Source organism: Anser brachyrhynchus, assembly GCF_964034855.1.
Source record: "Anser brachyrhynchus genome assembly, chromosome: 3".
Taxonomy (NCBI): Eukaryota; Metazoa; Chordata; class Aves; order Anseriformes; family Anatidae; genus Anser; species Anser brachyrhynchus.
This window is the reverse complement of record NC_137696.1, coordinates 3,119,697-3,135,765: the sequence shown is the minus strand read 5'-3', so window position 1 is coordinate 3,135,765 and position 16,069 is coordinate 3,119,697. Positions and strand designations below refer to the sequence as shown.

The 16,069-nt window shown below is 38.0% G+C and overlaps 1 protein-coding gene across 10 annotated transcripts in view; it reads right to left on the bottom strand.

Moving 5' to 3' along the window:
- KIF16B (kinesin family member 16B) overlaps nucleotides 1–16,069 on the bottom strand; it is a 158,170-nt gene that overhangs the window by 27,730 nt on the left and 114,371 nt on the right. For all 10 annotated transcript variants that reach the window (XR_013949285.1, XR_013949286.1, XM_080587131.1 and 7 more), the window contains one exon: nucleotides 12,577–12,666. Coding sequence is in view for 8 of the 10 variants with exons in the window: in XM_080587131.1 (XP_080443257.1) it covers nucleotides 12,577–12,666 (90 nt within the window). In the remaining 2 variants the exon portion in view is untranslated. The remainder of the gene's footprint in view (nucleotides 1–12,576; nucleotides 12,667–16,069) is intronic.

Genomic DNA, 16,069 nt, shown 5'->3' with positions numbered 1-16,069 from the left:
CACGGGGGTGCTGGGGCTGGGTAGAGCCGTGGCCACTCCCCACGCAGGACACTCAGGTTGCACCCCAAGAAGCCACTGTGCCTTTTGGCTTCCACAACAGGAGCACGTTCAGAGAGAAGTCACTGTAGCAGTTTTAACAGCTCTTCCAGAAATGATTTGCTTCTTGCATACGAGCTCATCTCAGTGACATCTGGCAGCGTTTATGAAACATCCCCGTCTCGTGTGACCAACTGATGCCATAAATTTCAGTCACCCTTGCCTTTGAGAAATGCTAATAATGAAAACTCATCAAAGAGCTGCAGTAATTTCTACTGCTGACTAGATGGATGCCTTCCTGACTACTCAAAATTAATGGCAGATCTCAGGGTCTTAAAGAACAGCTGTCACAGAGAAATATACCTGCAAACAAATACGTAGTGTGCCTCTGCATTTGATTTGTTACAGGTATAAAGCTGCAACTCTCACAACAAACAGGACTGATTACAAGGAGAAGTTAGCTAGCCTTCTGTGTCGTTTAAAATGATAAAAAACAGAGAAAGAGCCATCTAAGTACGCAAATGGGAAGTTTAAAAGCAACTACCGACTCCCCCCTCCAAGACTGAGAGTGGTTTATAGCCACATAGATTATACATAAATTTTCACTTATATCTACTCTTACAGACACTATAAAGCTAGCTGCTTTATCACAGAATTAAAAACAAGCTGTAAACCTCATACAAATTAGGGATTTTCCCCCACTATCAGCGTTGTCACTAGGTGAAGCTTAAAATGACTGATAACTAAATGCAATAAACTCAAGAGATACATTTTTAGGGGGCTGCTTTCAAAGGATTTTGAAAAAGCAGCTATGGGGACCACAAAGACCACTGCTACTGTTTCATTACCCTCTTGAGATCCTAGTGTCATGGAGGTGACTGAGGAGGTATATTTGTTTCCAAGCATACCACAATTTATTCATCGCACACTTGATGAGAAATGCTGACAAAGCAAGATCCTCGTATACCCTACATATGCAAAAGCTCCAAGACACACTTGACTAAAATGCCACGATCCTGAAGTCAGCATCATTATCGGGGGGGGTCGAAGATGGGATATGTTTAACTACTGCATGTATTCGGGGCTGGGACACGTCAGCAACTTCCCAGTTACTCTCTGTTAGCCGATTTCTACAAGACCGGTATTTGTGTCCCCAGCATGCCCTACACCACTGAGGCAGTACAAATGCTGCTGCTGCACCTACACAGGTTTCAGTAACCCTGGAGAGCAGGGGCAAGGTACAAGACTGTAAGGGTGTTGTTTTTTATCCAACATACATAACAATGAGTTACAACACATAAGGTGCAATCAGAATGGCAATTATGTTGCTCCAAATATGTAAATAACCCCTGAAATACAGTAGTTTGCAATTACTATTAATAACAACTTTGGTACTAGTCAAAAATTGGGCTGACCTAAGAAGTGTATTGCTATATACTCCAATTCAAAAAAAGTAAAATTGGAGTTAGAACTTAAAGTGCAGCAAGTAATTTAAGGATTTAAAATATTGCTAAATCATTGCTGTAGCTTTTTTTTTTCCCCAGAAAAAAATGCGTAATAAGACTAGGACATGCAGCATTAAGATGAAGACCGGAAGAAATTTAAAGTATTTCATAAAAAATACAGTCTACACTCAACCTCAGCTCAGCATTGCCAACAGCACTGTACACCACAAGTCATTAAAGTATCATTAATGCCAACAGTACATAGAACTGAGTATGACAGAAAATAATAGCTTCGGTTCAGAAGAGACTGGCCAGAAACGTAGCTCTGATTCCTTTTATCATTCACAGCTTCATAGCCATTTATAGATAATTACGAACTAATTGCATGTTTTAGCATTGGCTCCCAAAGCTCTGAACCCACAGAAAGGTGTGCTTTTTCATCTCACTGGCACTTGCATCACAGACATCCGCATAATGGCATTTGTCTTTTAAAGGAGACCACACAGTTCGCCCTCTGCACTATTACTTCTGGCTTTGGTTCTGAAATTAGCCCTATAGTGAACCAGACTGCATCCTCTACCTTTACTTTTCTTCTCCTTGACATTTTCAATTCTGTATCTCCAGCTCAATATTTTTCTTGAAAGCCACTGCTTCTTTAGGTATATTTTCATATTAAACCATAAGAGATTGTATTTTATTGATTTTGTCATGCAGGGATGTCTAATAAATTTTACTGCTTGGGCTTTCTTGCTTTGGGCTCTGTACTGGGATAGAAAATTCTCTCTTGTAAGACGGAGCCTTCTTTATGCTCTGTGTTGCACAGACAGATGGTAAAAGACACTTCCAGGTTATCATTATTATTATTTTTTATTTATTTACTTTACAGCAGTCAAGAAAGCATCCCAAGAGCCTTACAGGAAGATCTCCTTGTGAACACACAACCCAAGGTCGCTCATTTAGAAACAAACTGTATTACTGGCCATGCAAGGCCAAGAAATTTGTTTTCTTCCTTTCTTCCAAAGCCAACTCATTTCTAAATAAGAAACAGAACACTATTTTCACCATAGCAAATCCTAAACCTCATTAGCAGAACAAGATAAACTAATATTTACAAAAGACCCTCAGGTAAGAAGTGCCTCTTATGGTAAGCAATTCACCCTTTAACCTTTCTACCTAAAGCACTGTATGGTAAGAAGGGGGATATTTGCAACAGATCACTGCTGTTACAGTCAGTCCCCCCTTGATGTTTCACCAGTCATTGGTCCACTATGGATGGACCCTGGACCTGACCTCTTAATTGCTCATGCTAGATGATGTCTGACACTCTTACAAGCTCCCTGCTCAGGTCCTGCTGGACTGCCCCCGGGGCTGTTAGGCCCCGCTGCCTGTGCTGCAGCCACCCCAAGCTCCTGCCTTGCCTTTCCTCGTGGATTAGCCCCGATCTTGCTGCTCTCTGGCAGGTGTGTAGGATCCTCTAGTGGGATGGTCAGGGTTGAAGACTTGCAGTAGATGCTTTCAAGAGCTAAGTGAAGACATTCATCTCTAAAGCAAAGGCAAATATGGTCTATGGAAGCAAGGAACCATGCTTCATTTTAATCTTTATATCCCAAAAGCTGGGACAATAAGTCAGTATCTCAGCATAAAATACACCTCTTCTTCAACTCTTCAAGAGCAGCTGGATAAACTGTAAGCCATAAGCTTATGTTAGAACACCCAACATCTGTTGTTGTCAAATACAGAGGCAGAAAACGATTTTTCAAGAGATTTTCCGTCCTTCAGACTACTTCAGCCCTATCTGAATGGCACCTCCACCAGTTAAATCACCTGTACCTTAATCTGATTTAGACAACAACTCACTCATTTGCTTAATACAGCAAAATCAAAATAAACATCTAAATATTCTCAGTATGCAGCAACACCTGCAACCTATATCGACCTGTTCATTGTCCCTGAGGTTTCAAATGAACAGAGGACAATCCTGTAATATCCTGCCCAAACCCTGCCATGCGAACCTCAAGAGAAACTTGTTATAATCCTCTTGATCAGGTGGTGAATTAAAATTATCCTAATAACTTCGTGACTCCAGCTATGTCAGTAATACCATCTATACATCTAAGGAAAAAATGCAACTGGCAGCATAGCTGGAAGCAGACAGGTTTTGCTACTATCCACGCTATTGGTTGAAAGTAGCCTGGATATGTTCACAGAAACCAGAGTTACAGTTGAGTCATATCCTAAATCAACTGAAACCAAAAGGATTCTACTTGAAAAGTCTACTTAATCTAGCAACATATCCCTGACCAACAAGTGAGAACAAGTTGTTCTTCACAAAACTGTTAGGAGATAGCTAGACTGTCAATAACAGCTAGCGATTAATGGAGCACAAGTCTTAATGTCTTCCAAAGTAAGGCAATTCTTTAAAAAGAGAAAGGAACAGCCAAAACTCCAATCCTCTTCTCTGCCTTTCACTAAGCATGCAGAAAATAGAAAGACAGGGTTGCAGCCTAAGGCATTCCCAGTGCCTACAGACACTCAGGAGCAGCTAAAAATGGCTGAATCTTAGCGAGCAAGTAAAACTCTAGTTAAATTGTCGAGGAATTGTTCTTCTTAGAGGCATGCCTCTCTCACAGACAGCTATTATCCATCCAGAATTATTTTACTGGTAAAACAAAATGAATACTTTGATACCATGCAGATTCACTAGATAATTGAGCAGAGCTTTGAAAATCAGATTATCAAATAATCAAAGCAATTATCCCGTCAAATGCTTCATGAATTATGAGATGAAGGACTCACCCCTTTCAAACTCTTCTTTTTTCAATTCCTATGATGTTAATGTGTAAGACTTTTGCATAGCACAATCAGTGAAACCTGGCATTTGATTTCTGCCTGCAGGTTAATCTTGTCTTGTGCTGAATTTATCTGGAGACCTATAAAGCCAATGGCATTTTCCCACGGAACTCTTTGGAAACTCACAGGTTTCATTAGTTGCTCAGGACAGACCAAAAAAAAAAAAAAAAAAGAGTTATCATTGACCAAACCACAGCAGGGAATGTGGGAAAAGGAGGAGGTATAGAGAGAAACTGCTTCTGCAGAACTGCCTCTACCAACCCAAGAAAACTTTTCTGCACAAATCTAGCATACCAGACAACAATTATTGCAAATAAATCCCAAAGGCAGGCTTTCACAAGGCTCTTACACATTCAAATTCAGTTTTATGACGCAAAATTCAGACGCTGAATTCATTTTCCCACTGGAAATTGATAGGGAATGGTATAGTATGCTGGAAGCAACCATGCCAGTGGTTTTGCTATGCCTCAGATGCTCATGTCCCGGTTGGCAACTACGAACTCAGACAGGCCACGTGGAATAAATACACTTCCCCGCAACCGAACCTGCAATGAACTATATGATGTGGTTAACAGGGATGATTTTTACACTTCATTTGTGGGAACAAATTCTCCTGTTCATATACATTTGCAGACTGACATACTAAGCAAAGTGCTAAAAATTCTTTTAAAAACAGCAGCAGCAGAAAGTCTCACGCTACAGAAAGAAAGGCCAGATGAAGCATTTAGGGATCTACCACTTCAGTTACTTCTGTAGCTAATGGCAAGCTAAGGCTGACATGGCAGTACTATGTATACAAACCTACAGGCTCTCACAATTCTCTGAACATAATGTAATTAGCAATGTGAGCTGAAAAAGTGTATGTGACAAAATACGCTTCCTGTGTTTGTACTTCCTGGCTGTTAGAGGTGACAAGAATATAAATGCTAAAATCTAAAATTATCTATACCATAATTACTGCAATTTGTACTGAATAAAGGTGAAGGCTATAATCACATGCTTGTATAACAGTATTATAAGGTTTACATACAGATATGGATTCTAAAGATTACTACTATATTTTTCTTTCAATATTTATGGAAAGATACATTACTACGGAGAGCAAAGTCCTGGGCAAGAACACAAGAAATAAGGTCTGCCAATACTTGATCTTTTTTTCAAAAACTATTTTCCGTATGCTTTTCTATACAAGTATAATTCTGCCAGATGTGTTATTCTAATACCCATCATGGCACTCACTATTTAAAAGCACATTAGTGTTGCAAACAATTTGCATGTTAACCTGTGCTCAAATATCCAGTTCTCTGAAAGAAGACAAAGACAACTGTTAGACTGCTTATATATGCTTAGCGTTTGTCCTAGCATTAGCATGTTAGATTTACTACTCTTACTACATTTTTCCATTGTTATTGCATTTCTCCTACATAAAAACAAACCTACAGGACATATTCTTGATTATTTAAAAAATAAGTCATTTCAAGACTGACAGTTAGTATCCAGAAGCATCCATTGAGTCAAGCCACAAAGCATCAACAAGTTCATTTTTTCACTGGGTCAAATTTTCAAATGCAAAATAAATCTTAAAATATTGTTATATACTATGCTAAGAGACATGGAGCTTGTAGAAACGGAAAGCACCTGAATTAAGAATCCACATATAGGAAAAAACAGACTTTCTAAAATAATGAGATAACATTTGCAGCAAGATTTGTACCATCATGTTCATTACTATATGCTACACCCTGCTCTCTAGAGCATGTAAACCTGTGATTTTAACTTGCTTCTTGTTCGCGAGTCTCTAAACATCAATCTCAGCAATCACTGAACTTGTGAAAGGATTGGGACTTTGGTCACAGCAGGGTCAAGCCTTTGGCATAAGCATTGAAGATTTCAGAACAAATTCATTTTAAATAGTCTTAGAAGTTTGTTTTTTCTTTTTGTATTTATTTTTTTTTTTACAGCCACAGTGCTGTTCCATTTGCTACAACTGAACACCAGAAACGTAAAGGCGTCCAGAATTTTGCATTCAATACACATGTACAACCTAAATCTTATATATTAAGTATACAGTTACTGACACACCAGTAAATGACAAAATCCAATGGTAAAACCAGTGGAGTTTCTGGCAGACCAGCTGTGATGCAACAAGCTTTTGTCTTCTGCCGCCAAAGCAGCTCCTAAGCTCCAGAAACTCACCAGTTACATAGCAACTGGCTCAGCAGCCCCGCAAGCCAAGTGCCTCGAAGTTATTGCTTCCTCATCCTTTTCCCTTTTGAAGTAACCCCAGGAGATTAACACAGTTTTACGTTTAATGAAATGCTACAGCTGCACAGTTACAAGTCAGAAAGTGGAAGCAGTCAGAAAGCTAAGATCGCAGCTGAAAAGCTGCCCTAACTGCTCTGCACAAGGTACGCCAACCTAGTGCTGGTTTGGGTTTAACTTCTCTAACTGTATTCTCTCTTAGCTGGTAGAATTCTGCATCTCAGACAAGATTTTTTAAAACTGTTACACAAATACACAGAGCTCACCCAATTACTTTATAACTATCAGAAGAAAAAGAACAACAACAAAATTAACAAACAAAAACTCCACTAACCATGTCTTGAAAGTTACCAAAAAGCTGTATTTATCTTTCAGTGACCCTTTTGATAATCTCAGAATCTGGGATTATCAAAAATCAGTGGCTTCACCTCATATTCATTCCCTTACCATCAACTGTGCTGGCATTTCATGTTGAAGATTTCTTCCACTTATTACTTATCAAGAGCAACAGAGGTACAGACCACTTAAAAAGAAAGTGAAGATCTTTTCCTTCTCTGGGGGTCACCCAAAAGAAGAGGATGGAGGCAAAAGGAAAGGACTGTGAGATCAGTCCGTGACGGCTAAATAAACAGTTCGTGACTCTTCACTCATTACTACAGGGCAGAATTACTCCCAATAATAAGTGAGAGTAGAGAACTTTAGAAGGGATTAGAAAATTGGTGTCGTATTTTAATAACATGCATCTACATAAAGTTGGGTTGTTGCAGGCAGCATGGCTGGATGAAACAGGAACTGGATTCACTGAGATACAAAACATTTGTTACATCTCTTTGAAATAAAAAATATTTTTAGTAAAAAAGGCAAACTACTTTGGACTTTCAAAAGCCTGAAATATTTAAAATATTTTGAAAATAAGCTTGCAACAAATAATTTGAATTCAATATATATTCTAAAATGTTTACATACCATTTCTGACAAACTTGAGAAGTACTTTCTGCTCTTTGAGTTTCATACAATTCTTATGCAAAGCAAGAGTCTATTAACACCTACAATTGAGTCTGCTCCAACAGAATTATATTCTGCTACACAGATTTCTGATTAGAAGAGGATATTCTCTTCAGAAGTAAAAGAATACATATGACTCATTGACACTACCGATACCAGCCTTTCCTCCAGACATCTAGACTGAAAAATTGAAACCAGACAGACAGCATGTTGACCTTATGGTTATAAAATGCAATCTTTATTGTCCCATACGTAACGTTCCTGAAAAACCCAACCATCCAAGCAACATTCCCACAGCAGCCTGCAATCCTAACTTCAAGATTCACGTTATGCGCTACTGCAATCTATCTCGCACACTCATGTCCCTGGCTGGGAACAGCGTATGGAGAGACGCAGGTCAGGTGGCAACTTTGGATCGAAGATTTAAGCTTATTTAGACATTCCTGCTGCTTTGGATGTGGATATTATATTCCATGACCAACTGGATGCATGACAAAAAGCAGACCAGTGGAAGGCAAAGCTGGCTCAATTATGATCTAAAATCCTTCAAAAATCATAACCAGTCTTTTTGTGCTTTAGACAGTGATAGATGTGAATATGTACTTATATTCAGACCTCCATACATCATATACAAATACACAAATTATTACATTCTGTTATATGGACTAGAAGTCAACAGCTTTAGCACTTTAGAAATCTTGCCTACACACATCCTTATCTTCATGAATGAACCTATAAATGCAAATATACATTTTAACTGCTCTTTGGCAATCTCTGCATGAATTTACTAATATTTTAAGACAGGGACTCATCATTAAGAATAGAAATGTCTTGATACTAGGTGCTTCCCTTAACACCATTTAGAGATTTTTACGCACGCGAAAAGTTTCAGGAAGAGTGATGGGAAACTGTAAGCAAAGCCAACAATGAAAGCCCCACGAAGCCTGGCTTCTCTACCCAGATGGAGGTGGGAACAGGGGACCCACACAAGCATGAGCCCTTCACCGACCCTGGATTCAGGCAAGGAATGATAAATAGTCAATTGTTCCTCTACTGTCCTTTGAAAGAAAGAAGAGACAAGAAAGCGGGGAGAAATTGGGAGCACTGGTCATCACAGATTTACAACACTCAAACTTGCAGAACTAGCAGAGAGGAGAGAGCATCCCTCTCATCAAGGCAGGGATCAGGAAGGAAAAGTTTTCTGTAGAAACCAGCACTCCAGTACAACTTCAAAATTGTGAACCTCTAATAAAAGATGAAGAAGGAAAAAAAGAGAATCTTACACTGGAAGTTCTCATATCTCAATTAAAGAGCCCATTTGCTCCTGTTTCTGATTGATGACAAACAAAAAATACATTCATTACACAGACCACTGCGAGTGAAAACCAAGGTATGGTCTTAATTAAATTTCAAAATATAATCAGAATGTCATTAACAAATTAGCAGTGTAGCTGGGTAAATGGCAATTGTGTAGGCCTAAAATAAATAAATAAATAAACAAACACACACAGGGACTGTTAAAATGCTGGTATTTATCTGCCTCTGGCACAATCTCACCCTACTTCAGCTTCCTCAGTCTTTCAGAATTTGCACGTGACACATTTCAGTTAGATACACAGTTCTCACCATCCAGTTATTTACATAACAAGAAATGTGCAGGCATATAAAATATAATATACTTTGAGACTGGAAGACAGACAGTTTCTGCCTCTGAAAAGACAGACCCTTTTTTTTAAGCCTTCCCAATAAATCAGTTTTCCAGTGCATTCCTTTGGGAATTCAGTGACAGCAACATGAAATGCAAGATCAGCAAATTATTAAAATACTGATGTAGTAACTCACAGCCAAGCAACTAATGAGCTGTAAAGTTCACTTCTAAAAGCAGGACACTCATATATTAAGCACCATCCACCGTATTTTCTCTGTTCATTATAAATATTAATTTAGAGTTGGAAGGTGAGCGATGCAAAATAAAAAGCATCTCTGATGGCTTCTGATAACATTGCTTTTAAGAACCACATTTCTTCGGAACAAAATATAGTAACTACGAATGCAACTTTGCCAAGTTTGGTATTAAAATGTATTTTAGTGTCATAACGAATGCCAAATTAAGCCACTGACAAATCAGCAGGAGACAGATGACTTTCAATTTGCCGCACAAACTGAACTCCTACCCACTTTGCAAAACCAATCCAAAATTATCATAAAGACTATTTTAAAAAGGTAAAAATATGGAAACCATCGATCATTCACATACGTAACATTGATAATGAAATTCCTTCACAGAAAACAAACATCAAGTGTTTACTCCAGTGCACAACATTATAAGTTTCATCCGTCACAATGTGCTTGTCCCCTCCAACAAACAAAGGCACCATAGTTTGTGGAAATGCTGACGAGCAGAAGAAACCAGCTGTGTATTAGTGAGGTTTCTTCTGCCAACAAACTTGCCATTTATTTGTGGGGCCTCAAAGTCTCAAAGCAGAAGTGGACACAACACAACAGCCTGTACTGTATAAAACAGAGACGACAACATCAGTGCTGCAGGGAACAGGGTTTCCAGAACAGGTACTTCAGTGACAGGGAGAAAACTACCACAAACGCAGTAGATGACACGATCAAACACTTACCTCTCTTCTTTTGAGCTTTAGAATGCTTTGTACTTAGCAAAGATATGCATATTGAACCTGACTGATAATTTACCCGAGACTGTTTTAAAGTGGAGGCTAAATAAAAACTGGAAGAAGATGCTAATAAAGCTACAGATCTGTTGTTTCAGAAAGTAACATAGCAAACATTTCTTTCAAGCATATTAGAAGCCAAAGCACATTAATGTGCTTCTCCAAAGAGCACCATATTTTAGCAAAAGCTATATTGACAAACTTGTAAGACTTGGTATTTGCTCTGACTTACACAGAAATTGTTGAGAATGGAACAGATAACTCAGTAAAACATACTATAATGAATCTCCTACATGGAAATTAGAAATTTAATTATCTGTATAGTTAAACCAATAATTCTGTTAATGTAGTTGATGTTAATCTCAGTAAATTTACCTAAGACCAGATAGATGGCAACAAAAAAAAGCCAATAAGAAAGAAATCAGCACACTAAAATGGGAAATAGATTGAGATTGCCAGCATGACGGCAGACAGAGTGAAGAAGCAAAAAAGAATAAAAACGCTTATTTCAAGGATATATTCTCCGTATTTGGGAAAGAATTATTTACCTGTAACTGTTCTCAGGAGATGCACGGAGGTAATATAACACCAGGGCCCCTATGTCTCTTGCTCAAAGCTGGTAAGAAACCTGCAGAAGGCATTACTGCCTTTTTTCTGACCTGCTAATACCACTCCTAAATTATTATGCTTCTTCAGAAAAAAATAAAACAAAAAAACCTCCCCGCTGTAACACCAAAAAGCATGACTTTTTTCAGCCTGTGAGTCACAAATGCTTAATTCAAAAAGCTGACAATAACATGCTGCAGCACAAAGGACTTTTTAATAGAAGCTTTAAGAGCATCGGATTCCTCCTGAATCTGATTACTACATGTAATGAAGCTGCAATGAAGTTGATCTCCCTCTGACATAATTGAAAAAGTCAAATACAATTGTTCCTCAATGTACTATCAGGACTCTGAAAAAGACTACTTGAACACATTTTCCTAAATGGGGAAGCTCAGTCTGCAGAGGGATACAGGTAACCCTTTTCTATTTCACCTGGATGACTGTCTAGCCATCTTTTCAGAAGCTAGGATATTAGGGTAGCTAGGATATTAGTGTCGACATCCTAGATCTCTGACATACAAGAGGAAATAGCAACTTCTTTGGATCAAAAATATCACCGTGATGTTCATTCACAAATAATATTCTTAAAAGCTTTTGTAGAAAAAGAATGTTTCAATTTTCTCTTCATAATTCATTTTGCCCTTTTAAAATTTCCTGACAATCAGAAAAGATGACTGCAATTTTCTTTTCTTTAGGTTTACATTTCTTTAGATACTTGGTGTGTGGTAGTTTCAAATTCTGGTTTTCATTCTTTTTTGGAATTAAAATGATCTTAAGTTTCTGAATCTCCACAAGACACAGATTCTGGATATTTTACTCTTTAAATCTCAAGGTCTTCCCATGCTCAATCAGTTTTTAGCTTAAAAATACATTAGGGTAGACCAAGAAAGCCTTCCCACACTATTGCATTGTGCTCTCTCAAACATTAATGCATTACTACATAGCATTTGAACACACAGCCCAGGCTTCTTTACTTTTGACAACTCTCAAATCAGGATCACTTCACTCACTTGAATGATTTATTTCTTCTAATATCAAATGGAACAAAGAGAAAGGAAGCAAAGTATTAATAATTAAAAGCTAGATGTGGAAACCAAAAATCGTAATTCTACAAACGCTCACTCCAATGAACTAAGGCTCTGTCAGGCACCGCTCCTCATATCCTGAATGCTCAAAGTCTCAAAGGTGGTCAGAAAGATCAATTTTCCATTTTGCAGAAACCTGGAAGCCACTATTACAAAAGGGTATCTGTGGAACAACGCACTTCTTTTAAATGAGGAGTTGTCAGGATGACATGATATGACTGCAAGTATTTTGCAATGAACAAAACAGCAACCTCCAGGGAACGACGCCAGTCAGCAGTAAAGGGAATTAATGGTTAGAGGCAGCACATTTAGTTGCAGCTTTCACTGTAGCAACAGCATGCAACAATCCATCGTTGCTCTAGCAGCCTTGGAGGTTCAAACTACCAAAGGGCTTGCCAATCTTACTAGAAGCATATGGCTAAGAATAATGTTTTTGTGTAAGTATCTTTCAAAAAACAAAAACCAACCAACCAACCAACCCTACTCCCCTCTGCTGCCCCCCCCCCCCAAAACAAACAAACAAACAACAACAACAAAAAAAACAACACTTATTTTCAATTCTCTATCTCCAGCCTTTCCTGCAAAAGGACAATTACTAAGACTTACCTCTGGGTACTTCAACTTCAAAGTTTTATGCATTTCCCGAAAACGACTGTACCGCCTGAATACTGTCCACGTCTCATCCAGGACTGTTATCTGTATCAGATAATATAAAAAGAAAAATCAGAAGTAAAACCACACAACATACTACACAAGACACTGTGCAGTATACAAGGTTATCAGATTAAAATGGGTGATTTTAGTTTCCTTAAATTCCATAGGCTTTTATAGGTTTATTTTTTTTTTTTTTATTACACTGACAGAGTATTTTGTTTTGTTTTGTTGTTTTTAAAATAAGGATAACTGATTGCAAATTTAAAAACTGAACACACGTATTCCACATTCCAGAGTGGTTTGACAAGTCTGTAAACACATTAAAATATCCCCAATCACTCCTTGGTGCAGTTATGACGCTCACAGCATTACAATCAGTGGGTGTTCCACTAACGAATATCACCCAGCACGAGTGTAGTGTAGCCTCTCTGTATGTTCATATAAACTCCTATATTCTCATATGTGTATGCATACATGTATATAGAGATACACACAAATACATTAAATACGTTTCTCATACACACAGTTCATTACCATGTAGAACGTCGTTCCAATTTGTATGGTAAATATATTATATATATAAACATAGACATATAAATATACATACATATATATATAAACCTATATATATAGGTTTTCAGTAGAAGATATTCCTTGAAAATACTCTGGGCCTGTATCATCAGTATGTTGATGAAAATCCCATTTATACAAGAAAATTCATTAAAATTAACAGAAATGTTCCTGTGAAAAAGCACATAGCAACTTCCAAAGAGGAAGGCAATCCAACTACCCACATTTGCCATCAGTTATATACCAAAACCTCACTGGAACTGCAAAAGTGAAATAAAAATTTCAGTAAAAGAAAATTTTTTCACTGCCTGAAATTAGGTGTAATGAAGGAAATCTCTAAGTGGGTCATAAAAGTGATATGACTGGAGCCTTTGATTTTACAACAAAGCCCTTCTGTAGCTCTGATGGTCCAAGGCTATCACGAAACGATGCTACAGGGAGAGGTGGGCATTTTTCTACACTGACTAACATGGCTGGAGAAAAATAGCTGGCATTGCCTACACCTGAAAGCTTGTTGTTGTTGTTTTTTGTTGTTTTGTTTTTGTTTTTAAATCCAATGGGCCTAATATAAGATACGGCCTCTGTCTAGCAACAATTTTGCATGTGAAGATCAAAAACAAGTATGTTCATAAAATGCATTTTACAAAGACGTGGGCTTGGCTTTTAATAATTAAGTGACTCCTAAAAAGAACAGACAGCTCCTTCACTGCTGAGCATATCACAAAGTTACAGGGTTATGGAAAGCGGGAATGGACCAGGATAACTAAGTAGGATAAAATGAAAGTGGGACAAGAAAGCCAGAGGAAGCCAGCAACCAAGGAACATTGTTGACAGCTGCTAACTCAGGCTTTCAACAAGCCGATCTCTGGTACACCCTTCGCCATTTCCTCTGCCCTTGTTGGGGCATACAGAACAGTGAAACTGGGAGAAGTGCTTTGGAAACCAAAACATATTTTGTCATATGACATCAGCAACCAGGTTTTGTTTTGTTTTCCAATTTTTAGCTAAAAAGATACGTAAACAAAACTGGACTTCTCAAAATATACATTTGCTTTTCACAAATACGTACTTTTCACAAATAGCAGTTGGACTAGATGATCTTGGAAGGTCCCTTCCAACTGAACTAGTCTGTTCTAAAGCGTATGTTTTTCTAGCATATCTCCTCAATGCAAATTCATTATTTCTGATAAAATTCATCTTTCATGTCACCAATAAACTTGACTGCTACTAGGATGTCTGCATGATGGTCTATACTCCCTCATAAAAAAAAAATCATGCAGTTTCCCTCCCTCAGTAGACTGTTAGCAATGTCTCAAGCCTTACAAATCAAGTGAATGGATTTAACATGCATAGGCAGGTTTAACTACAAACAGAGTAGTGATTCAGGAATATGCATGCTAGGCTGATCTTGATTAACCTATTAACCATTTTGTTCTGAGTAATTACTCAGAACTCAGTAAAGCGCTTTGTGACTTAAATGTTCAAGTAAACATTAGCATGCGACGGATAATCATAAAATAAAGATGCGACTCATTATTTCTGCTTTGCTTTAATTCTGTATTGCCAACTGAATTGTGAAATTCTGCTGTGATGGATTTCATTTGTACACAGTCTCAATGCAGAAGTGACCTCTTTTTTCCCTAGAGTTTTCACAGAAGCGTGCCTTTAGGGGAGCAGTCTAGCACAACACATCCACGAGTCTTCCAGCTGCAAAGCCTGGGGAAGGGCAGGTATGTCAGCTTGCCAGCGAAGTCGTGTGTGCATGACAGACGTCTAGGCGATGGGGCAGTGTCAAATTTATCTAACTGCCTGCAGCCGATTTTATTAAACTTCTTAAGGGAAGCTAATAAATACAACTGTTTTAACTACCTCTTCAGGAATACTTGTTAGAGCTGCACAGGAAGGAAAACAGCAAAGCCACAGACAGATCTGCACTGCCTAGAGCCTGATGCTTGCTCTCTAGAGCGTTTGGTGGCTTGGCTCGACTTGGTTCCCTTCGTCCTCTTCATTTACTTTCCCACTTCGTGTATGAGACTAGCAAGTAAACACACTCCAAAATTTTATTGTTGCTAATGATGGTTTTTTCCCCTTTGTTCAGGTGAGATGCCGTTAGCCATTCTCCCCTTCCATACCGCAGATATTATTGGAAAATGAATTTCAAAGCTTAACAAAATCTTAGCCATTCCCCAAAGCTCCACAGTAATGTTGTTATTAAAACAGATGGGACCAAACTCCACTCATATAAACAGGAGAATAATAGTGCACACGACACAGCAGTAACATTTCTAGAACACGGTCTTTTAATCCTACAGCTGATATAGCCAGTTTGGTCTGGGATTCCTTTCCCCCTATTTAATAAAGATGTATGACAGATAATATAAACTCTGTACATATGGGACTAGGACAAATGTAGATCTTTTGAACAATACCAAGTAAACTAAATTTGGATAGCCATTGACTTTTTATTTGTAATTTACTAGTAGTTAAAGTATTTTCTTAATTAAAATATGCACAGTTGAGTAAATCTGCAAGATGTTTTGAAATCATTCTTATCTGGACACTTATGCGATCTATGAATACAGCATATGAAAATCTAGAACTTGCAATGTACTAAGGAATTTATCCAGACCCGTTTCTTGGAACTTTTTTTGATCAATCTTTAAATATGTTAGTTCAATTGTGTTGAGGGAAGGCTGGGCTTTTTGTTTGGTTGGTTGTTGTTATTTTTGTTGGTTTGTTAGTTTTTTTCTAATTTAGGTCCACATAGGGCATGCATCTTTTCCTTTAAGAGCTGTGTAATAATGAGCACTGTTTCTGCTTTACTCCAAAATTCTACAATAGCTCATAGAGCTCAGGAGAAAACAATGACCAAAAA